General features: G+C 61.3%; 2 protein-coding genes across 3 annotated transcripts; both read right to left on the reverse strand.

Annotated features, from left to right (window-relative positions):
* Positions 1-94: 94 nt before the first annotated feature.
* ATP13A2 (ATPase cation transporting 13A2) lies at positions 95-22,848 on the reverse strand. 2 transcript variants are annotated; one of them, XM_069034838.1, is made up of 29 exons: positions 22,820-22,848; positions 16,063-16,136; positions 15,654-15,821; positions 15,033-15,091; positions 14,822-14,933; positions 14,665-14,741; positions 14,212-14,289; positions 12,832-12,901; positions 11,944-12,078; positions 10,875-10,941; positions 10,087-10,221; positions 9,806-9,973; positions 9,336-9,446; positions 9,179-9,225; positions 8,905-9,093; positions 8,372-8,578; positions 8,152-8,265; positions 7,914-8,070; positions 7,041-7,161; positions 6,720-6,844; positions 6,007-6,167; positions 5,151-5,267; positions 3,463-3,542; positions 2,065-2,217; positions 1,873-1,969; positions 1,563-1,786; positions 733-884; positions 470-642; positions 95-364 (listed from the first exon to the last, which is right to left on the reverse strand). In XM_069034838.1, exons 1-29 carry the CDS (start codon positions 22,827-22,829, stop codon positions 194-196), a joined length of 3,552 nt encoding a protein of 1,183 aa, XP_068890939.1. In that variant the 5' UTR covers positions 22,830-22,848; the 3' UTR covers positions 95-193. The 2 variants fall into 2 exon arrangements, with proteins under 2 accessions (XP_068890939.1, XP_068890938.1); XM_069034837.1 differs by having other exon boundaries at positions 14,665-14,744.
* On the reverse strand, positions 16,725-17,943 carry LOC138121386 (uncharacterized). The gene is given in 2 exon segments (XM_069034839.1): positions 16,725-17,902; positions 17,904-17,943. Coding segments are annotated over 2 exon segments (924 nt in total). The 5' UTR covers positions 17,930-17,943; the 3' UTR covers positions 16,725-17,004.
* Positions 22,849-24,215: the final 1,367 nt, after the last annotated feature.

Raw genomic sequence — 24,215 nt, forward strand, 5'->3', positions numbered from 1 at the left:
CGTGGCCATGGGATCAGCGTGGCTGTGGGACCACCGTGGCCATGGGATCAGTGTGGCCCTGGGACCACCATGGCTGTGGGATTCACATCCGTGATGCCGAGGGATCCCGCCCACCTGCTGCATCCCTGCTTTTTCCGCGATCAATAAATTAAGGAAGTGTCCGAGGCGGGGGCAGGCGGGCACGGGGGCACTGCTATCTCACAGCGAGGGACATCCTGGGCGTGGCGAACAGCGGCTGGTCCAGGGGTGGCCAGCCCGGCTGCTGCTGGCTCAGCTCCTTCTCCAGCCTCTTGAAAAGCTTCTTGGAGGCTTTTTTCCGGCGCAGCCTTCGGAAGCAGCCGAGCAAGCCGTGATCCAGGGCGGTCTGGGGCCGGAACGGGGAGGGAATCAGGGTTGGGGGAGGGAAGGAGAGCCCCGTGCCCACCCGGGACAGCTCCAGGAGCACCCCAAAGCTCCCCCCCGGACCCACCTCCAGCACGAAGGCGGCGAAGAAGTTGAGGGTGGCGATGCCCAGGAGGAGCAGCTTGAAGTTGAAATCCTCGATGGCCTGGAGCTTCAGCAGGGATTTGGGGAAGCCCAGCGGGTACAGGGTGAGCCAGATCATCAGGCCGAAGAGCAGGACGAGCACGAGCAGGAAGAGCACTGGGGGCGAGAGGGGACGGGTGAGCAGCAGCAGGAGGAGGAGGAGGAGCAGGAGGAGGAGGAGGAGGAGGAGGGTGGTGGCTGTCCCACCGTTGGTGTAGAGCGGCTCTCGGAAGGGGTGTCCCTTGGACATGGCCACGGCCAGGATGAGGTACTGGAAGCCGCTGACGCAGAACAGGACGGTGTTCTCGTAGTTGGGCAGGTTCTGGGGCGCCGTCACCGTGCTGTTCAGGGGCACGAACCTGGGCCAGGGGACAGGGCACGGGGTCAGCCGGGAGGGCCTGGACACCACCCTCGTTCTCCATCGAAGTCACAAATTCCTCGTGAGTGGAGGGGCCGGGAGCAGCTCCAGTCTCTGCTCCGGGACCAGGGATAGATCCCTTGGGAATGGGAGCTGTGCCAGGGGAGGGTTTAGGTTGGATATCGGGAAAGGTTCTTCCCCCAGAGGGTGCTGGGCACTGCCCAGGCTCCCCAGGGAATGGTCCCGGCCCCGAGGCTGCCAGAGCTCCAGGAGCGTTTGGGCAGCGCTGCCAGGGGTGCCCAGGGTGGGACTGTTGGGGGTCTGGGCAGGGCCAGGGGCTGCACTCCCGGATGATCCCTCCCAGCTGAGGACACTCCATGGTTCCCTGCCTGCTGCCAGACCCCAAAGCCCCGGACAAACCCTGGGCTCTGCCACAACCGCGGCGCCGCTCCCATCCCCAAACCCACGGGGAGCAGGGGAGGTTTAGATGGGATCCTGGGAAGAATTCCGGCACGGGAAGGGTTGCAAAGCGCTGGAACAGCCTCGCTGGAATCGCCAGCCCTGCAAGTGCCCAGAACACCCCTGCACGCGGGCACCCGGCCTCCAGCGGCGAACGCGGGCTGGCGCTGGGCCTTTTCCAAGCTCGGAATTCCCGGTTCCCCGATTTCGGGCGCCTCACCAGCTCTGCGAGACAGTGACGAAGTAGCTGAGGACCTGCACGGCGACGAGCAGCGCCGTCTGCAGCACGAGGCTGCCCAGCACCAGGCCGCTGATCAGGGCCCCCTGCGGGCGCCGCACGCCCAGCGCCGGCGCCGGCCCCGTGCGCCCCATCAGCACGGCCACCGTGGTGGTGATGACCAGGTCGAAGAAGAGGAACTGGAAATCGCTCAGGTTGGTGTTGATCTGGGGAGGAGGAGGAGAGGGGCAGGCGGGATGAGGCGGTCCCGGGGAATTCCCGGGGAAAAGCGGGGGTTTGGGGCGGCACTCACGGTGTAGAGCAGCAGCACGGACACGAACTGCACCAGGCTGTACAGGGCCATGTACTTGAAGACCCCGAAGGAGGTGACCAAGGAGCACCGGCCCTCCCTGCGGGGGGACACGGGGTCACCCACCGGCCGCCCCCTCCCCGGGAGCTCTCCCGAGGGGGGCCGGCGGCATTCCCGGGGTTGCCCCGCGCTCACCGGATGACCCTGGGCACGCACTCGATGGTGGCCACGCGGGAGGTGAAGGGCGAGGCCACGGACGCCTCGGCCTCGGACAGGGAGATGCCCACGTCGGCCGCCCGCAGCGCCCCGCAGTCGTTGGCGCCATCCCCGCACATCCCCACGCAGTAGCTGCGGGAAAGGGATCCCACGTTCCTCAGGGAATGGGGGAAAGGGATCCCACGTTCCTCAGGGAATGGGGGAAAGGGATCCCACGTTCCTCAGGGAATGGGGAAAGGGATCCCATGTTCCTCGGGGAATGGGGGAAAGGCACCTCATGTTCCTCAGGGATTGGGGGAAAGGGATCCCACGTTCCTCATGGAATGGGGGAAAGGGACCCCACGTTCCTCAGGGATTGGGGGAAAGGCACCTCATGTTCCTCAGGGAATGGGGAAAGGGATCTCATGTTCCTCAGGGAATGGGGGAAAGGGACCCCATGTTCCTCAGGGAATGGAGGAAAGGGATCCCACGCTCCTCAGGGAATGGGGGAAAGGGATCCCACGTTCCTCAGGGAATGGGGGAAAGGGACCCCATGTTCCTCAGGGAATGGGGAAAGGGATCCTACATTCCTCAGGGAATGGGGGAAAGGGACCTCATGCTCCTCAGGGAATGGGGGAAAGGGATCCTACATGCCTCGGATTGGAGGAAAGCGACCCCACGTTCCTCAGGGATTGGGGGAAAGGAATCCCACGTTCCTCAGGGAATGGGGGAAAGGGATCTCATGTTCCTCAGGGAATGGGGGAAAGGGACCCCATGTTCCTCAGGGATTTGGGCAAAGGGATCCCACATTCCTCAGATTGGAGGAAAGCGACCCCATGTTCCTCAGGGACTGGGGGAAAGGGATCTCACGTTCCTCAGGGATTGGGGCAAAGGGACCCCACGCTCCTCAGGGATCCCACATTCCTCAGGGATTGGGGCAAAGGGACCCCACGCTCCTCAGGGACTGGGGGAAAGGGACCCACGTTCCTCAGGGATTGGGGCAAAGGGACCCCACGCTCCTCAGGGATCCCACATTCCTCAGGGATTGGGGCAAAGGGACCCCACGCTCCTCAGGGATCCCACATTCCTCAGGGATTGGGGCAAAGGGACCCCACGCTCCTCAGGGACTGGGGGAAAGGGACCCACGTTCCTCAGGGACTGGGGCAAAGGGACCCCACGCTCCTCAGGGAATGCAGGAAACGGACCCCACGCTCCTCAGGGACCCCACGCTCCTCAAGGACCCACGTTCCCGCGGATGCCCCGCTCCAGGCTGGAGCTCCCTGGTGCCAATGTCCCCTCCCGCGGCACGGGCGCGGCCGGGGCAGCTCTGAGGCGTCTCCCGGCGGAAGCCATTCCGCATCCCCGGGACGAGCCCCCGGATCCAGGCCTGGGCCTTACTCGAGCTCCTGCAGGCGGCTCACCAGCTGCGCCTTCTGCTCGGGCAGCATGCGCGCGAACACCGTGGCCCGCAGCAGGATCTGAAAGCGGGCAGGGCCGTCACCGCCGCGGCACGGCCGGCCCCGAGGGGCTGGGGGCCAGGGGGGCACTGGGAATGGCCGGCAGAGTGATGGGAATGGCCGGCAGGGCGATGGGAATGGCTGGCAGAGTGATGGGAATGGCCGGCAGAGTGATGGGAATGGCCGGCAGGGCACTGGGAATGGCCAGCACGGCACTGGGAATGGCCGGCAGAGTGATGGGAATGGCCGGCAGGGCACTGGGAATGGCCAGCACAGTGATGGGAATGGCCGGCAGGGCGATGGGAATGGCTGGCAGAGTGATGGGAATGGACGGCAGGGTGATGGGAATGGCCGGCAGAGTGATGGGAATGGCCGGCAGAGTGATGGGAATGGCCGGCAGGGCACTGGGAATGGCCAGCAGGGTGATGGGAATGGCCGGCAGAGTGATGGGAATGGCCGGCAGAGTGATGGGAATGGCCGGCAGGGTGATGGGAATGGCTGGCAGGGCACTGGGAATGGCCAGCAGGGCGATGGGAATGGCCAGCAGGGTGATGGGAATGGCTGGCAGAGTGATGGGAATGGCCGGCAGGGCACTGGGAATGGCCAGCAGGGTGATGGGAATGGCCAGCAGGGTGATGGGAATGGCTGGCAGAGTGATGGGAATGGCCAGCAGGGTGATGGGAATGGCCGGCAGAGTGATGGGAATGGACGGCAGGGCACTGGGAGTGTCCAGTAGGGTGATGGGAATGGCCAGCAGGGAACTGGGAATGGCAAGCAGGGCACTGGGAATGGCAAGCAGAGTGATGGGAATGGCTGGCAGGGTGATGGGGATGGCCAGCAGGGAACTGGGAATGGCAGGCAGGGTGATGGGAATGGCCGGCGGGGCACTGGGAATGGCCAGCAGGGAACTGGGAATGGCCGGCAGGGAACTGGGAATGGGAAGCAGGGCACTGGGAATGGCCGGCAGGGCACTGGGAATGTCACACCGGCCAAAGGAACACCCGCAGGGAGCTCTGGTTTGGGGCTGTGAGGCCGCAGTGGGGAACCACGGAGAGGTCAAACTGGTGGAGAGTTCCCAACCCCTCCGGAAGGTTCCCAAACCCCCCAGAAGATTCCCAACCCCTCCAGAGAATTCCCAACCCCACTGGAGGCTTCCCAACCCCACTGGAGGCTTCCCAACCCCTCTGCAGGATTCCCAACCCCACTGGAGGGTTCCCAACCCCACTGGAGGGTTCCCAACCCCACTGGAGGATTCCCAACCCCACCAGAGGATTCCCAACCCCACCGGAGGATTCCCAGCCCCACCAGAGGATTCCCAACCCCGCCAGAGGGTTCCCAGCCCCACCAGAGGATTCCCAACCCCACCGGAGGATTCCCAACCCCACCGGAGGATTCCCAACCCCGCCAGAGGGTTCCCAACCCCACCAGAGGATTCCCAACTCCACTGGAGGGTTCCCAACCCCACTCGAGGGTTCCCAACCCCTCTGGAGGATTCCCAGCCCCACCAGAGGATTCCCAGCCCCTCCGGAGGGTTCCCAGCCCCACCAGAGGATTCCCAGCCCCACCAGAGGATTCCCAGCCCCACCAGAGGATTCCCAGCCCCACCGGAGGGCTCCCGGCCGGACTCACCCTGGGCAGGAGGTCGGCGAAGTGCTCACAGACCACCTGGAAGGATTTCCCGTTGAGGGCCAAGTGGCAGTGCCGGGGCGGGAGGGAGGAGCCGTCGCGCTGCTGCTGCTGCAGGCCCTGCCGGGAGAGCAGCTCCAGCTCTGCGGAGCCCCCGGAGCCGGGCCGGGCCCGCCCGCAGCCGCAGGGAGCGGCTCCCCGGAACCCCAGCGCCAGGCACACCCGTGGGGCTCTTTGGGGTACAGGCCCGGGCTGAGCCAGCCCCCCACGCCCAGCCCGGAGGTGTTTGGAGCTGCCATCCCTGCTGGATGTGCTCCCAGGGAAAGGCAGGAGCGGCCGAGCTCTCCCGGAGCAGGGATGCGTGAGGGGCAGCAGCAGCACACCCTGAACTGCCCCCAGGAGAGCCGTGCTGGAAAAGCCCTCCCAGCCTGGCAGCGCCCCAGGCCAGGCTGCAGCTCCCGGGGCGTGGAAGGTGCCCCTGCCCATGGAATGGGACGAGCTCCGAGGTCCTTTCCAACCCAAACCGTTCTGGGATTCCGCAATTCCCGGACGGCGGAAAAAGCCGGACTTGAGGGACTCCATTTCTTAGATATTGGGAAGGGATTCCTGGCTGGGAGGGTGGGCAGGCCCTGGCACAGGGTGCCCAGAGCAGCTGTGGCTGCCCCTGGATCCCTGGCAGTGCCCAAGGCCAGGCTGGAGCACCCTGGGACAGCGGAAGGTGCCCCTGCCCATGGCAGGGGATGAGCTTTAAGCTCCCTCCCAACCCAAACCACCCTGGAATTCTGGGATCCCACGAAAACCCGAGCCCTGCACGGTGACTGGGCAGTCTGGGCTCCCACAAGGTGTCCTGGGCTCTCACCTCGGGCTGCTCCTCGCCCTGGGAATGCTCGGCCAGGACGAACTTGAGGGCGGCGGGTTTGCCGTGGCCGGGCGGCGAGGCCGTGACGAAGATCACGCCCTCCCGGGGCTCCACCATGCGGCACCCGCGTGCCACGTTCATGGCCGTCAGCATGTTGTCCCCTGCCAGGGACACGTGGGGGGACCAGGAATGAGCGTTTGGATTTTCCAGGCCGAGAGGAGCAGCCCGAACTGGCCGTGTCCCCTCTCCCGGCCACCGCAGCCACGCGGGGGCTTCGCCTCCCCCTTCTTTCCCCCAAAACCTCCTGTCTGTCCTGCCCCAAAGGAAATCGGGTTCAAATCCTGTTTTCCTGCCTGGAAAACACCTGGAGGTGACTCTGCACCCCCCTCCCCCATTGGCCACGAAATTCGGGATTTAGAACACGCCGGTGCTTAGGGGACGGGCAGCAGCACAACGAGTTCTTCCACCCGAAAAACCTCCACACCCCGAGCCCACAGCAAATGCTGCGTGCCGAGGGCAGGGATGCACAAAGCCGGGATCCAGGAGGCTCCACAGCTGCTCCGGGCCACGGATTCCTGCTGGGATCCCTGCTGGGGTCTCTGGAGGGATTCTGGGTGGGATTCTGGGTGGGATTCTGGGTGGGGAGGTCCTTCCCCTCGCATCCTGCCCAGCACTGTCCGTGTGCCCCGGACCCCGCTGCCCCCCAGGGCCACCTGTCACCATGACGGGGCGGATGTTGGCGCTCCTCAGCAGGTGGATCACCGGAGCCGACTCCGGCTTCAGGACGTTCTTCATGACCAGGAAGCCCAGGAAGCTCAGGCCGCTCTCCACGGAGTCCCTGGAGGGAGACAAGGAGCCTTTCACCGCCTCCTCAACGCCAGCGGGGAGGATCGAGGGGTGGGACCAGGGAAAAACCCATCTGGGAGGCAGCCGGGAATTCCTCCGGGATGGATTAGGGTTTCAATCCCTGCAGGGCATCCCGGGAAACGCTGGGAGCCAGCGAGGAGGTGGAGAGAGGCAGCGCTGGCACCAACCTGGGGAGCTGCAGGGCCTCCTCGAAAGTGGCCACTGTGCCCAGGGCTTTGCAGGCCAGGGCCAGCACCCGGAACCCGTCGGTGGTGTAGTGCCGGAGCATCCGGGAGAAATCCGGGGGCACTGGAAAAGCGAGGCCGACACAGCTCCTGAGGGAAGCCCGGCTCCGGAGAGCGGACACGGAGCTCCAGGGCTTGGGGTGCTCGTGAGCAGCTGCTCCTCGAGGAGCCTGGAGATCCCACACTGGGCTGGGGGAAGCTCTCCCCAATTCCAGGAGCCTGGAAATCCCACACTGGGCTGGGGGAAGCTCTCCCCAATTCTAGGAGCCTGGAAATCCCACACTGGGCTGGGAGAAGCTCCCCCCACCTCCAGGAGCCTGGAGATCCCACACTGGGCTGAGGGAAGCTCTCCCCACTTCCAGGAGCCTGGAGATCCCACACTGGGCTGAGGGAAGCTCTCCCCACCTCCAGGAGCCTGGAAATCCCACACTGGGCTGAGGGAAGCTCTCCCCACCTCCAGGAGCCTGGAGATCCCACACTGGGCTGGGGGAAGCTCTCCCCACTTCCAGGAGCCTGGAAATCCCACACTGGGCTGGGGGAAGCTCTCCCCACCTCCAGGAGCCTGGAAATCCCACACTGGGCTGGGGGAACCTCTCCCCACTTCCAGGATCCTGGAGCTCTCACCCTGAGCTGGAGGAAGCCCCCAGCCCCATTCCCCATCTTCTGGCTCCCGTTTTTCTCCCCTCCACGTGGCTGCAGCCACTCCGAAGCCTTTGGGAGCTGCCCCACAGTGCTCCTGAGGATCATTCCCGGGGGGATGAGCTGCGGGGATGCAGCCAGCGGGAGCGGGGCTGAGCCCTGTCTCCCAGTACGAACCAGTTTCCTTCCTGCACAGACTGGCCACCATCTCCGGGGCGCCCTTGACGTAGGCGTGGGCCGAGGCTTCCCCGGGCAGCTTCACCAGGACGCTCATCCTCTGGAAGGAGGAGGAGAACGGGAAACGCCGCAGGATCCCCACGGGGGCCTGGTGCTTCTGTGGGGAGCGGGCAGGCGTCAGGCCCGGGCGGGATTTCTCCAGGAGGCGGGAACGCGGGAAGCCGCCCCATGGGATTACCCTGTCCCGCGGCTGCTCCTCCTCCGGCGGAGGCCTCACCACAGCCAAGACCTTCATCCCGAACTGCTGGAACGCCGGGAGCTCCCCGTCCTCCTCCTCCGTCATCTCCAGGCGCTGAAACCGAGACCCCAAAGCGCTGCCGAGCTCACGCACCCCGCAGAGGATCCCACACCCCCTGTCCCGGCAGGGCGAGGCTCTGGACCCACAACCCCCTCCTCACCCAGCCGGTGGATTCCAGCATCTTGAGGTCCACAGGGTCCCCGACGAGCTGGCCCCGCAGCGGCGACACGGCGTGGCACGCGGCCAGCGCGTAGAGCAGGGCCCCGGCGGGCAGGCAGCGGGGCTCACGCACCATGGGCAGGAAGCGCTGTCCCTCCAGGGGCACCACACCCCACACGTCCAGCCCCTCTTCGGTCAGCGTCCCCGTCTGCGGGCAGAGCGCGGTGGGTCCGGACGAGGCCCCGCGGTGGGCCCGGACGAGTGCCCGTGGTGGGTCCGGGTGAGTCCCCGCGGTGGGCCCGGACGAGTGCCCACGGTGGGTCCGGACGAGCCCACGCAGTGGGCCCGGACGAGTCCCCGCGGTGGGTCCGGGCGAGTGCCCGTGGTGGGCCCGGACGAGTGCCCACGGTGGGTCCGGACGAGCCCACGCAGTGGGCCCGGACGAGTCCCCACGGTGGGTCCAGGCGAGTCTCCGCGGTGGGCCTGGACGAGTTCCCGCAGCCGGCGGTGCGCGGCCGGCCGGGCCCGGCTCACCTTGTCGAAGCAGACCAGGCGCAGCTTCCCGCCCAGGTTGATGCGGGGCGGGCTGATGCAGAAGATGCCCTGCTTCTTCAGCCGGTTCTGGGCGTAGATGGTGCCGACGGTCATGGCGGCCGGCAGCGCCGGCGGCACGATGACGGTGACCAGGTCCAGGGCGCGGATGATGATTTGTCCCACGGGGACCTGGGAGGGGAGGAGGAGGGAGCGGGGTGGGAATCCCACGTGCCCGATGGATCCCGGGGGGATTCTCCCGCTCCCACGGCCCTACCTGGTTCCGAACCAGGATGAGGATGCTGTACACGGTGCCGATGAGCGCTGTGCCGGGGACAACGGGCTCGGTTACAAAGAGCGGGCGCATGATGGGGGGGTCCCGCCATTCCATGGGGTTTGGGTACTCCGGGATGCGGCTCCAGGCCCGGACCTACCCAGGACGGCCAGGAACATCACGAACTTCACAGCGTCCTTGTAGAACTTGAAGCTCACGGGTTTGGGGTAGAGGATGGAGCTGATGAGGTCCCCCTTGGCCGTGCAGAACCCTGCGGGACAGGGCCAGGAGGTCACCGCGTGGCACCACTCCCAAGGGAGCTCTCCCTGCTTCCAGGAGCCTGGAGATCCCACACTGGGCTGGGAGAAGCTCTCCCCACTTCCAGGATTCTGGAAATCCCACACTGGGCTGGGGGAAGCTCTCCCCACCTCCAGGAGCCTGGAGATCCCACACTGGGCTGGGGGAAGCTCCTGGCACTTCCAGGAGCCTGGAGATCCCACACTGGGCTGGGGGAAGCTCTCCCCACCTCCAGGAGCCTGGAAATCCCACACTGAGCTGGGGGAAGCTCCCCCCACTTCCAGGGGCTTTCCCATCCCCGGATTCACCCCGGGACGCACCCCAAGGCCTCACCTGTGCGGGTGACCACGGCCAGCACGTCCGTGCCCGCGTAGGCCTTGGCCTGGATGACCTGTGTCCCGCAGAACAGCGTGTGCCGCCGGTGCTCCTCGGGGCAGTACGCGGTTCCGGCCGCCTGCCCGCCCGCCGGCAGCGGCGTCTTCATCACCGGCACGCTCTCCCCTGCCCGGAGAACATTCCCGGCGGGAATTATCACCCCGGGGGGGGGGGGGGGGGTCAGGAGCCAAGCAGGGACGGGCGGCTCGGACCGGATCCCGCGGGCCCGTGGCTCTCACCGGTCAGCAGGCTCTCGTTGACCATGCACTCGCCGGTCAGCAGCGCGGCGTCGCAGGGCAGCAGCAGCGCCCCGTCCGCGGGCAGCCGGATGCAGTCGCCCGGCACCAGCTCCGCCGAGCTCAGCACCAGCTCCTCTGGAAAAGGAGGCGGCTCAGGGCTCGGAGAGCGCGGCTCGCTCCTCCCCGGCCCCGGGAAAGGGATCCCCGCGGGCGGGAGGGGTGAACGCCGGGCCTAAGGGATAACTGATCCCAGGCCTGGGGATAACTGATCCCGCCGAGAATTCCCCAGGGCCTCCCGCAGGTGCCAGCCCTGGCGGTGGGGACGGCACCGACGCCTGTGGACAGCCGGGATCGGGGCGTGTGGAAGCGGAGCCTCCGGAGGAACCCCGGGATTCCCAGCACCGGGAAGAGCAGGAGGAGGAGGGGGAGGAGGAGCAGGGCTGGGATCTGTGGGTGGGATTATCCCTAGAATCAGCCTTTTTCTCTCTTCCCCTCAAATTTCCCGTTAAATTAAATCCGTATCGGCTTTGGAAATGGCCTCGTCTGCAGCTTCGTCCGGGCAGAGGCAGCGCCGGCTAACGGGACTCCAACACCGTTCCGGAGTCTCACAGCATCATTCCCACCTATCCCAACGTTATTCCCACCTATCCCAACATCCTGGTACCTCGTAACATCATTCCCACCTATCCCAATGTTATTCCCACCTGTCCCAGCACTATTTTGGTGCAGAACCGGGATCCCAAAGGACGCGTTATCTCCACAACCACCCCCAAACGCTTCCCTCTCACCTCCGCTGGGCCGCCGGACCCGGACCCCCACCGACATCCTGGCCATGTTCCGCAGGGTGGTGCTTTGCTGGGAGGGAGGGAGCAGTGAAAATCCACCCCAAAACCCGGGAAAGCATCCCCAAAAATGGTCCCGAGGGCTCGGAAGCAAGGATGGAGGGGAAGGGGAGCTGGGTGAGGGCTCAGGGGTCACAGAGCACCCGGAACGGGGCTGTTCCATGGGATGTGATCCCACAGGAGCTGCCAGCACCCGGAACGGGGCTGTTCCATGGGATGTGATCCCACAGGAGCTGCCAGCACCCGGAACGGGCCTGTTCACTGGGATGTGATCCCACAGGAGCTGCCAGCACCCGGAACGGGGCTGTTCCATGGGATGTGATCCCACAGGAGCTGCCAGCACCCGGAACGGGGCTGTTCACTGGGATGTGATCCCACAGGAGCTGCCAGCACCCGGAACGGGGCTGTTCCATGGGATGTGATCCCACAGGAGCTGCCAGCACCCAGAACGGGGCTGTTCACTGGGATGTGATCCCACAGGAGCTGCCAGCACCCAGAACGGGGCTGCTCCATGTGTTCCATGGGATGTGATCCCACAGGAGCTGCCAGCACCCAGAATGGGGTTGTTCCATGTGTTCCATGGGATGTGATCCCACAGGAGCTGCCAGCACCCAGAATGGGGTTGTTCCATGGGATGTGATCCCACAGGAGCTGCCAGCACCCGGAACGGGGCTGTTCACTGGAATGTGATCCCATAGGAGCTGCCAGCACCCGGAACGGGGCTGTACCATGGGATGTGATCCCATAGGAGCTGCCAGCACCCGGAACGGGGCTGTACCATGGGATGTGATCCCACAGGAGCTGCCAGCACCCGGAACGGGGCTGTTCCATGGGATGTGATCCCACAGGAGCTGCCAGCACCCGGAACGGGGCTGTTCCATGGGATGTGATCCCATAGGAGCTGCCAGCACCCGGAACAGGGCTGTTCACTGGGATGTGATCCCACAGGAGCTGCCAGCACCCAGAACGGGGCTGTTCCATGGGATGTGATCCCGTAGGAGCTGCCAGCACCGACCTTGCGCGTCTCGTAGAGGGACAGCCCCAGGGAGAAGGTGGAGATGAGGAAGATGCAGGCGGCGTAGTAGTAGTAGGCATCGCACACCCAGAGCACCATGCTGAGCACTTGGAAGATGTAGAAGGGATTGAGCACCTGGAATGAGGGGAAAATCCGGGTTTGGGAGCGGGGAGAGCTTCTGAGAGCTCACTGGGACAGCTCCAGGCTCCTCGGGGTGGGAGAACCTCCCCCAGCCCAGTGTGGGATCTCCAGGCTCCTGGAAGTGCCAGGAGCTTCCCCCAGCCCAGTGTGGGATCTCCAGGCTCCTGGAAGTGGGGAGAGCTTCCCCCAGCCCAGTGTGGGATTTCCAGGCTCCTGGAAGTGCCAGGAGCTTCCCCCAGCCCAGTGTGGGATCTCCAGGCTCCTGGAAGTGCCAGGAGCTTCCCCCAGCCCAGTGTGGGATTTCCAGGCTCCTGGAGGTGGGGAGAGCTTCCCCCAGCCCAGTGTGGGATCTCCAGCCTCCTGGAGGTGGGACAACTTCCCCCATCCCAGCACAGGACCCCCAGGCTCCTTGGAGGAGGAAAAGCTTCCTCCAGCCCACCGTGAGGCCGGCGGGCTCCCGGATGCAGAGGAGAACGTGGCCCTTCCCTGACATCCCCAAAGCCTCCATCCTGCCCGGATTTCCCCACGGATGCTGCTCCCGAGGGTGCTCAGCCACCTCCGCACCCAGCGGGGGCTGCTCCTGCCCGAGCCAAGAGGGCCAGGACGGGTCCCCTCCAGGGCTCTGCCTTCCCCAGCGTCCTCCCCTCCCTTCCCAAGGGCCTGGGAAGCTATTCCGGCGAGGAACAGCGAGCAGGGGACGGATCTGTGCTGGGAAAATGCACTTGGGAAGCGCGGCCCAGAACCCACCTCCTCCACCAGGAGCCGGGCGTAGGACTTGACGGGCACCTCGATGAGGTTGGGGCCGTAGATCCTCCTTCTGCAGGGGGGCGGGGAGAGGGAGGGAATGTTATCCTCGGGAAAGGAGAGGGAGGGAATTCCATCCTTGGGAAAGGAGAGGGAAGGGGTTTCATCCATGGGAAAGGAGAGGGAAGGGGTTTTATCCTTGAGAAAGGAGAGGGAAGGGATTTTATCCATGGGAAAGGAAAGGGAAGGGGTTTATCCTTGGGAAAGGAGAGGGAAGGGGTTTTATCCATGGGAAAGGAGAGGGAAGGGGTTTTATCCATGGGAAAGGGAAAGGAAGGAATTTAATGCTTAGGGAAGGAGAGGGAAGGGATTTTATCCTTGGGAAAGAAGAGGGAGGGAATTCTATCCTTGGGAAAAGAGAGGGAAGGGGTTTTATCCATGGGAAAGGAGAGGGAAGGGATTTTATCCTTGAGAAAGGAGAGGGAAGGGATTTTATCCATGGGAAAGGAGAAGGAGGGAATTCTATCCTTGGGAAAGGAGAGGGAGGGAATTCTATCCTTGGGAAAAGAGAGGGAAGGGGTTTTATCCATGGGAAAGGAAAGGGAAGGGATTTTATCCATGGGAAAGGAGAGGGAAGGGGTTTTATCCATGGGAAAGGAGAGGGAAGGGGTTTTATCCATGGGAAAGGAGAGAGAAGGGGTTTTATCCATGGGAAAGGAGAGGGAAGGGGTTTTATCCTTGGGAAAAGAGAGGGAAGGGGTTTTATCCATGGGAAAGGAAAGGGAAGGGATTTTATCCATGGGAAAGGAAAAGGAAGGGGTTTTATCCTTGGGAAAGGAGAGGGAATGGATTTTATCCATGGGAAAGGAGAGGGAAGGGGTTTTATCCATGGGAAAGGGAGGGAGTTTTATCCTTGAGAAAGGAGAGGGAAGGGGTTTTATCCATGGGAAAGGAGAGGGAAGGGATTTTATCCATGGGAAAGGGAGGGAATTTTATCCTTGGGAAAGGAGAGGGAATGGATTTTATCCTTGGGAAAGGAGAGGGAAGGGGTTTTATCCATGGGAAAGGAGAGGGAAGGGGTTTTATCCTTGGGAAAGGAGAGGGAAGGGGTTTTATCCATGGGAAAGGAGAGGGAAGGGGTTTTATCCATGGGAAAGGAGAGGGAAGGGGTTTTATCCTTGGGAAGAGCCGCGTTTCCAACTCGGGGCCCCTCCCACTGCCCAGCCCTCCGTGAGGAGCCCGGCTGTGCGGAGAAGCCAATCCCAGGAATTCCGTCCCCGCCGGCGGTTCAGGCTCTGGACGCAAGGAAAGCCGAGGCTCCGGGGCTCCCTGCTGCCTGGAAAAGCCTCGGCCATGCTTCCCGGAGCACTGCCGGCTCCGTACCTGGTGCTGTGCTCCTGCAGGTCCAGCCCGGCCCGGCAGAGGTGCAGCTCCGCGCAGCTCCGGCCCTCGTCCAGCACGCTGCGGAGCGCCAGGGCAGAGGAAAACCGGGAAACCGCGTCAAAACCGGCGGGAACGGCGCAAAAACGCCACGTCCAAGCCCTGGGGACAAATCCCACCCCTCTGGGACAGCGGGAGCGCCTCGTGCCTTGGCCTCTCCGTGGCCTGAGGGTGCCAAGGGAAGGCAACAAAAGGGGCACAGTGCGGAGAGCCGGCAGCGTCCGGCTGTGCCAAACCGCTCCGGCCGGGCAGGCAGCACCGGCACCCGCAGCGGCACCAGGGCCGGGCTCCAAAGGGCCGGGGGCACGCAGGGAAGGGCGGTGACGCGGCTCCCGGGGGCTCAGGGGGATCCTGAGGGGGCTGAGGGAGCGGGGAAGCGCCGGGAGCCGGGAATACCTGACTCTGCAGAAGGCCTGCCGCCGCTCCAGCCAGACGTAGCGCATTCCCTGGAAGAGGTAATACCTCAGGACGTTCTTCTGGCGGAAAAGTCGGTGTTAGTGGGGTGCCCAGCCACAGGGAGAGGGGTCGGAGGCGGGGGGGTCCCGAGTGCCACCTCCTCCTTGTCGTGCAGCCGGACGGTGTCGCGGCTCTCCTCCTCGTCCGCCACGCCGACGGCGATGCTGCTCCGGCGGTCCTCCGGCCGCGCCCCGGGCTGCTGCTCCAGGCTGCTCCAGGGGGGAACCCCGGGGTCAGCCCCTCGCCGGCCGCCCTCCCCCAGCGCCGGGAGCGGGCCCCGGAGCCCCGCGGGGACAGACCCCGCTCACCTGCCCTCGCCCAGCGGCTCCGTCAGCACCTTGGCGGTGAAGCACTGCCCGAAGCGGTCCTGGAACACAGGGATGGGCTGGCACAGGGACAGCAGCATCCCTGCGTGCTCCCAGGAGCCCCGGGAAGGCCCTGGCACCCATCCTGGATGGTGGAACTGGCATCCCTGCGTGCTCCCAGGAGCCCCGGGAAGGCAGGAAGGCCCTGGCCACCCAGCCCGGGTGGTGGCTGAGGTCTGGGGACAATGAAGAGAAATTCCAAGCCGGGGTGGCTGGGATGGGAGGGGGAAGTGAGGAGTTATTTCAGGAATAATGATGATTCCTGGAACAGGACAATTCTAGGAATAATAATAAAATAATAATGATAATAATGATAAAAATGATAATAAATTCCTGGGATGATCTGGTGCTTGATGAAAGGAGATGCCAGACACGGGGAGGAGGACAAGCAGAAGGAACATTCCCAGGGTCCTGTTGGGAAGCAGAGCCCAACCCCAGATCCACAAAATCCGACCCCAGAGCCACAGAATCCGACCCCAGACCCAGAGGATGAAATCCCAGACCCCCAGAACCCAAGCCCAGACCCCCAGAATCCCAGCCTGGAGGGATGCCGTCGGGACTCACCCTGATGAGGAGCCAGTCCGCCTGGCCCAGGGTGCAGGGTTTGCACTTGGCCTGCACTTCCAGGCTCGGCTTCCAGTGGAAGAGCAGCAGGAGCAGCCCCGCGCTCAGCACGGAGCCCGCGTGGCACAGCAGCACTCGCCACGTCCTGGTCTGGTAGCCCGTGACCTCCTGGAGGAAAGGGAATCACTGGGAGTCACCCACACGCGGCTGCTCCGTCATGAAACCAACTGGAATCGACCATCACCCATTAAACCCTAAACTCCCCAAATCCCGGAGCCTCCCGGCGTGACCCAACAGCACCGGGCAGGGAAAGCCAAGGGGCCAGACACGCAGCGCCCGGAGCCGGGGCTGTGGCGATGCCAGGGATGCGGTGCCATCCCCCCGGAGAACGCCGCGGACCAGAGCTCACCATGCGGGACGGGTCCGTGTCCGGCTGCAGCGTCCCGTAGCCCGGGCGCGGGGCCCCCAGGAGCCGGCTGCTGTCTGCAAAGCCACAGAGAACACGGCAAGGCCGTCACGAGAGGGGCCGCTTGCCCTGCTCACCCCCCGGCTCCCGGCGAGGCCATCGCCGCTCGGGCGGTGCCACGAGGAGGGGGTGGCTCCCGTCCGGTCCAGCCGGGATCGCTGGCACTGCCCTGTCACCCTCCCGGGCATGTGACGGTCACGGGAAGGAGGCCGGAGCGATTCTGGCGTTAGCCCAGCGGCTCAGCGGGCACGGGAAGGGAGCAGGGCTGGGCCGGAGCCAGGCGAGCTCGCCCGGCCACTTTTCCAGCTCGTTTGCTCCTTGTTTGCTCCTCGGGGTTTGCTCCTGGCGGCCAAAAAATTGGCACTTCCCAGTTTTAACCATGCCCGGCACCTCCGATCCCCACCGCGCCCCGAAGCCCCGGCTGGGAAAGCGGGATCAGGGATCACGCCCGGGATCCCCTCAAGGGGGATTTCAGCCATCGCCTGTCCCGAAGCTGAACCTGCACCTGCTCGTTCCCTAAATCCGCGCTGGATTACGGCTCCCGGCGCCGGGATCTCAGGGCAGCGCTGGGGACGCAACACGTGGCACGAACACGGAGCCGGGAGCTCGCTCCCACCCCGAGAACACGTGGATGTTTCCTGGTTGGGTTTCCAGGAGGGCAGCGAGACCGGCTGAAGGATTTACACTGGAAAAACCGCCCCGGCCGCATTCCTGCTGCTCCCTGTCCGACCCCAGAGCTCCTCCGGAGGGGATAAAAGCAACGCGTCACAACATTCCCTGGTTTTGGGGATCCCGGTGGAGGGGGGATCCATCTCTCCAGCTCCCGGGGCGCAGCCGGTGCCGCTCCAAGGGATCGGTTGGGAGTGGAGGAATTGGGGGATGAGTTCAGTAAAACAAAAGCTGCGCCGGGAGCCGGGAAAAGGAAGGGAGGGGTCGGATGTCCCCGGTGCCGGCCTCACATCCCGCAAAGAGCGCGGGCTCCAGGTGCGGGGACACCGGGAGCAGCACAAAGCCCACGGCTGCGGGATTTTCCAGGGATCTGCCGGAGCGGGGGGGGAAAAAAGTACCCAAACAACCTGAAAACGACCCAATTTCCTTCCCGCAGCCTCGGGGCAATGGGAAGCCCGGCCCGCCCCTCTCCTGAACGGAACTATCCCGGCTTTTTGTGATCCCAAGGCAACAAATCCTCCGGAGGAACCAAGCGGCTCCCGCACAGCCCCGTCCCCGTGGGATCCCTCCCGCTCCCATCCCGGCTGCTCCCGAAGCTCGGCAGGCGGGGAAAAGCTCCGGCATTGACTCACCCCGCCTCATCCCGCCGTTCCCGCCGGGGACGGGATCGGCCGGGACGGGATCGGTCGGGCTGGGATGGGCCGGGACGGGATCGGCAGCGCCGCCATCCCCGGCCCAGCCGCGGCCGTGTCCGGGCAGCATCGGGAGCGCTGGGAATCGCGGCACCGAGGCCACTCCTGGCCGGCAAACACGGCGCGGGGGCTCCTGGATGTCCCTCCTCCGCCCCCGCATCCAGGGAATTTCCCCCGGAGCCCTGCGGAGAGCTCTGCTCTCTGCTTCCCTCCCCGCCGCGAAAAACAGGGATTCGAGAGGGGATAACAGCCAGGAGAGGCTGGGATCTCGGACAGGGTCAGCGAGGCACCGGCCCGGCTTGTCCGGGGACGAGAGGAGCCGGGATCCCGCACTGATGACGGATTTGCACGGCCGAAATCCCAGCTGGAATTCCCCGCAGCTGCCCGGCTCCGAGTCCAGGCCCTGCCCTGTCCTCTCTGGGAAGAGGCTGCTCCGGGTGCTCCCACATCCACCACAGGTCCTGGCAGGGGGGAGGAACCCTCCGACTCCGGAACGCGGAGCTGGAAGCCGGGATGGGATCGGCCGGGAATGCCAGGTGCCTGTCCCAGGATTTGGCTCCAGCCCCCGTCCCCAGCGGACGTGCACATGGAAAACAGACGGATGCTGCTCCCAGGGACTTCTCCGGCAGCTCCCACAGCCCTTCCCAAGCCCCTTTCCAGAAGGAAACCAACCCCAAGGGGCTCAGAGATGTCCCTTCACTCCTGTGGCTCCTGCTGGATGGTCAGGGCTCCCTGGGCAGCACCATCTGTCCGTCCGTCCATCCATCCGTCCATCCATCCATCCATCCATCCATCCATCCATCCATCCATCCATCCATCCATCCATCCATCCATCCATCCCTCCATCCATCCATCCATCCCTCCATCCATCCTCTCCAGGATGGGAGTTCCCACAGCCAAGCATGGCATTGGGATGAGATCCCGGCGATTCTCCTGCCCTTCCCATGGGGCCGGCCCCACTGATCCCAAACAGCCGGACAGGGATGTGCTGCCCTTCCCATGGAGCCGGCCCCACTGATCCCAAACAGCCGGACAGGGATGTGCTGCCCTTCCCATGGCGCCGGCCCCACTGATCCCAAACAGCCGGGACAGGGATGTGCTGCCCTTCCCATGGAGCCGGCCCCACTGATCCCAAACAGCCGGGACAGGGATGTGCTGCCCTTCCCATGGAGCCGGCCCCACTGATCCCAAACAGCCGGGACAGGGATGTGCTGCCCTTCCCATGGCGCCGGCCCCACTGATCCCAAACAGCCGGACAGGGATGTGCTGCCCTTCCCATGGAGCCGGCCCCACTGATCCCAAACAGCCGGACAGGGACGCCGGAGCAAACGCGTCTGCCCAGGCGGTCGGATCCTCCCGGAAAAACAGCCCAAGGCTGGAAAAACAAAGGATGAGACGGGCCCGATCCAAGGTGGGGACGTGGAAAATTGGGATTTGGACTCCCCAGTGCCGGGAATCCACGCTCGGGCATCGAACCCTTGGGAAGGGTGAGGGATGAATTCCGGGGAACTCCCAGCAGCCGCCCCAGCCCGGGCTGTGGTTCAGCTCCCCGGCGCTGCCGGCTCCGGCTGAGATGCCAGCGCTCCGACCCCTCGGCACAGCGGGATTCTCCCTGTCCCAGCCTTCCCGGCACCCGGGACCCGGAGGGAAGTGCCCGGAGGCTCCGGGGAACGTCCCAGCGAGGGGGGAGCGGGGGGGGCACGTCCCAAGCCAGCATCTCCCCCAGTTCCATGGAATCCGGGCTCCTCCCTCCCTCCCTCCCTCCGAGGGGCTGCGCTCCGGCATTCCCGGCGGGAAGGGAGGAACCAGGACTGGGAACGTCTCCGGCCTCCTGAGCGGGGTCCAACCCTTAAATTAAGGAGCTCAGGGAAAAAGGGGGGGAGGTTTGACCCCGAGCGCTGCTTGGCTGTGGATCGGGATCGGGATTGGGATCGGGATGGGGATTGGGATCGGGATCAGGATTGGGATCGGGATCAGGTTTGGGATCAGGATCGGGATCAGGATCGGGATCAGGATCGGGATTGGGATCGGGATTGAGATCGGGATCGGGATCAGGATTGGGATCGAGATCAGGATTGGGATTGGGATCGGGATCGGGATTGGGATCGGGATCAGGATTGGGATCGGGATTGGGATCAGGATCGGGATAGGGATCAGGATCGGGATTGGGATCGGGATTGGGATCAGGATTGAGATCGGGATTGGGATCAGGATTGGGATTGGGATTAGGATCAGGATCGGGATTGGGATCGGGATCAGGATTGAGATCGGGATCGGGATCGGGATTGGGATCGGGATCGGGATTGGGATCGGGATCGGGATCGGGATCAGGATTGGGATCAGGATCGGGATTGGGATCAGGATCAGGATCGGGATTAGGATCGGGATCGGGATTGGGATCAGGACTGGGATCAGGGGGGATCCGATGGGATCCGAGCGGGGTCACTGCAAGGACAGAACCCACGGCCGGGCCCGGAACCCCGCGGACGGCACCGGAGCTTTTCCACATCCCGGGAGAAAAGGGAAAGTGGGATAAAAACCGGGAAGGGGGAGAAATAAAAGAGGGGAAGTGGAGGGAAATGAAGGGAAAGAAAGGAGAAACGGAAGGAAATAAAAAGGGAAATAAAGCAAAAAAAAAAGCAAAGGAAAAAAATGAAATAAAGCAAAAAAAAAAAGAAATAAAGAAAAAAAAATGAAAAGAGAAATGAAATAAAGGAAAAAGAAGGAAAAAATAAAAAGTGAAATAAAGGGAAAAAAGAAAAAATGAAAATGAAATAAAGCAAAATAAAGGCAAAAAAATGAAATAAAGGAAAAAAGAAATAAAGCAAAAAAAAGAAAAAAGAAATAAAAAAGGAAAAAATGAAATAAAGAAAAAAGAAATAAAGCAAAAAAAAGAAAAAAATTAAAATTAAATGAAGAAAAAAAAGGGAAAAAGTAATGAAATGAAATAAAGCAAAAAAAAAGCAAAATAAAAAAAAAAGAAATTAAAAAAGAGGAAAAGATAAAAAGTGAAATAAAGCAAAAAAAGCAAAGAAAAAAAATGAAATAACGGAAAAAAAGGAAGAAGGAAAAATTAAATAAAGCAAAAAAGGAAAAAATAAAAAAGAAATAAAGCAAAAAAAAGAAAACAATTGAAATAAAGCAAAAAAAAGGGAAAAAATAAAAAATGAAATAAAGGAAAAAAAGAAAAAATAAAAAATGAAATAAAGGAAAAAAAAAAAGAAATAAAGCAAAAAAAAAAGAAAGCAAAAATTAAGAAAAAAGAAAAATGAAATAAAGAAAGAAAGGAAGAAATAAAAAGCGAAATAAAGAAAAAAAGAAGGAAAATGAAGTAAAAAAAAGAAAATAAAAAAGCAAAACAAAGAAAAATAAGAAAACGAAATGAAAAAAAGAAAAAAGCAAAGGAAAAAAGCGAAATAAGAAAACAGAGAGAGAAATAAAAGAGCAAATTAATGGGAAATAAAGCAAATGAAAAAGTGAAACGAAGCAAAGGAGTGAAGGGAAATCAAGCAAAACAAAAGAGCAAAAAAGCCCAAAACCGAAAGGCAAAAATAAAGCAAAACCAAGGAAAAGAGAAAAGCGAAAAAGCAAAAAAATGAAGCGAAAGGAAGGGAACTGGAAAAGGCAGAAAGCAAAGCCAAGGCCCCGAAAGAACCCAAACAAAGCAGGAACAAAAAGCAAAATCAGGAAACAGAAACGCAGCGAAGGCGAAATAAAAAAGCGAAAGCAAAAACCCCCCAAGAAGGGAAAAGAGGGAGGGAACAAAGCAAAACGAGATGAAGGCAAATAATAAAGAGAATTAAAGCAAAATAAGAGCGAATTTTTAAAAAAAGGCAAGGTGTGAAATGAAATAAAACAGCAAAGCAAAGAACAAAATTCAGCAATGTGAGGAAGCAAAGGGCAAAATAAAGCAAAAAGGAGCGGAATAAAACCAAACAAAAAGGCAAAATAAAAGGCAAAATAAAAGGCAAAATAAAAGGCAAAATAAAAGGCAAAATAAAAGGCAAAATAAAGCAGAACGAAGAGGAAAGGGAAACAAGAAGGGGAAATTAAAAATGGAAGCCAAATAAAAGGGGAGCGAAGCAAAAGAAAAAAGCAAAGTTTAAAAAAAAAAAAGGCAAAATAACGATGGAGGATTTAAAGAAGGCAAAATAATGAAGCAGAATAAGAAAGGGCAACGTGATCCAGCCAAATAAGGCCGAAAGAAAAAGCAAAATTCAAAAAAATTATTAAAGGCAATTAATTATGAAAGGCGGATTATTAAAGCAAAATAATAAGGCAAAGTTGAAACCGGGAAAGGCAATAAAGCAAAATAAAAGGGCAAAGGTAAAGAAAAAGGCAATAGAATAAAGCAAAATTAAAAAAAAAAACCAAAAAAACCCAAATAAAAATGCGAATTTTTTTTAAAAAAGGGGAATAGGATAAAGCAAAATTAAATAAAAATAAAAGAAAAGCAAAGGACGGCAAAACAAAAGAGCAAAATTTTAGAAGAAAGGCAAAATAAAAAAGCGAAATAAATGGGAATAAGTGGGAATGAATGGGAATAAGGGGGAATAAGGGGGAATGAATGGGAATGAATGGGAAAAAGTGGGAATAAGGGGGAATGAATGGGAATAAGGGGGAATAAGGGGGAATAAGGGGGAATAAGGGGGAATGAATGGGAATGAATGGGAATGAATGGGAAAAAGTGGGGAAAAGTGGGGAAAAGTGGGGAAAAGTGGGAAAAAGTGGGAAAAAGTGGGAATGAATGGGAAAAAGTGGGAATAAGTGGGAATGAATGGGAATAAGTGGGAATAAGTGGGAATGAATGGGAATGAATGGGAATGAATGGGGAAAAGTGGGAATAAATGGGAATAAGTGGGAATAAACGGGAATAAGTGGGAATAAGTGGGAACAAACAGGAATAAGTGGGAATAAACGGGAATAAATGGGAATAAACGGGAATAAATGGGAATAAGTGGGAATAAGTGGGAATAAGTGGGAATAAGTGGGGATAAGTGGGGATAAATGGGAATAAATGGGACTGGAGCAGCCCCGCCCGCCCCGCGCTGGGCAGGAGCGGCCCCGGGAGCTCCCGGCGGGGCTTTGCCGGTTCCGCGGGGCGCTCGGGGCGGTCCCGGTCCCTCAATCCCGGTGCCTCATCCCGGTCCCCGCTCCCGGTCCCCGCTCCCGGTCCCTCAATCCCGGTGCCTCATCCCGGTCCCCGCTCCCGGTCCCTCAATCCCGGTGCCTCATCCCGGTCCCTCAATCCCGGTGCCTCATCCCGGTGCCTCATCCCGGTCCCTCAATCCCGTTCCCTCATCCCGGTCGCCGCTCCCGGCCCCGCTCCCGGCCCTGACCTGAGCTCATGGCGCGGCCCCGCGGCCCCGCGCGCCGCCGGAAGGGGCGGGAACGGCAGCAGCGGGGCATGCCGGGAGTTGGAGTCCGCACCGCCGCCCCACAGAGCCGGGCACCCCTAAAAACCGGGAATTGGGAATGCCGGGAGTTGGAGTCCGCACCGCCGCCCCACAGAGCACCCCTAAAAACCGGCAATTGGGAATGCCGGGAGTCGGAGTCCGCACCGCGGCCCCACAGAGCCGAGCACCCCTAAAAACTGGGAATTGGGAATGCCGGGAATTGGAGTCCGCACCTCCCAAAAAGGGGGGTCTGATACCCCGGGAATGGTGGGGAACAGCGGGAATTAGAGTCTGCACCCCAAAACCGGGAATGCCGGGAGTTGGAGTCCGCACCGCCGCCCCACAGAGCCGGGCACCCCTAAAAACCGGGAATTGGGAATGCCGGGAGTTGGAGTCCGCACCGCCGCCCCACAGAGCACCCCTAAAAACCGGGAATTGGGAATGCCGGGAGTTGGAGTCCGCACCGCCGCCCCACAGAGCACCCCTAAAAACCGGGAATTGGGCATGCCGGGAGTTGGAGTCCGCACCGCCGCCCCACAGGGCACCCCTAAAAACCGGGAATTGGGAATGCCGGGAGTTGGAGTCCGCACCGCGGCCCCACAGAGCACCCCTAAAAACCGGGAATTGGGAATGCCGGGAGTTGGAGTCCGCAGCCTCCCCACAGAGCCGGGCACCCCTAAAAACCGGGAATTGGGAATGCCGGGAGTTGGAGTCCGCACCGCGGCCCCACAGAGCACCCCTAAAAACCGGGAATTGGGAATGCCGGGAGTTGGAGTCCGCAGCCTCCCCACAGAGCCGGGCACCCCTAAAAACCGGGAATTGGGAATGCCGGGAATTGGAGTCCGAACCTCCCAAAAAGGGGGGTCTGACACCCCGGGAATGGTGGGGAACGGCGGGAATTGGAGTCTGCACCCCAAAACCGGGAATGCCGGGAATTGGAGTCCGCAGCCTCCCCACAGAGCCGGGCACGCCTAAAAACTGGGGAATTGGGAATGGCGGGAATTGGAGTCCGCACCGCGGCCCCACAGAGCCGGGCACCCCTAAAAACCGGGAATTGGGAGTGGGAATGCCGGGAATTGGAGTCCGCACCTCCCAAAAAGGGGGGTCGGGGTCTGACACCCCGGCAATGGTGGGGAACGGCGGGAATTTGAGTCCGCACCCCAAAACCGGGAATGCCGGGAATTGGAGTCCGCACCCCTAAAAACCGGGAATTGGGAATGCCGGGAGTTGGAGTCCGCACCGCCGCCCCACAGAGCACCCCTAAAAACCGGGAATTGGGAATGCCGGGAGTTGGAGTCCGCACCGCCGCCCCACAGGGCACCCCTAAAAACCGGGAATT

The sequence above is a fragment of the Aphelocoma coerulescens genome, chromosome 21, assembly GCF_041296385.1.
Source record: "Aphelocoma coerulescens isolate FSJ_1873_10779 chromosome 21, UR_Acoe_1.0, whole genome shotgun sequence".
Taxonomy (NCBI): Eukaryota; Metazoa; Chordata; class Aves; order Passeriformes; family Corvidae; genus Aphelocoma; species Aphelocoma coerulescens.

Excerpts from the sequence above, each read along its gene's own strand:
- ATP13A2 (XM_069034837.1), bottom strand. Across the intron at positions 8,071-8,151 it reads AGGAGCAGCCGCGGGACAGG|AAGCACCAGGCCCCCGTGGG; the intron begins GTAATCCCATGG and ends CGCTCCCCACAG. Across the intron at positions 6,168-6,719 it reads CCGCCCCGTCATGGTGACAG|GGGACAACATGCTGACGGCC; the intron begins GTGGCCCTGGGG and ends TGTCCCTGGCAG.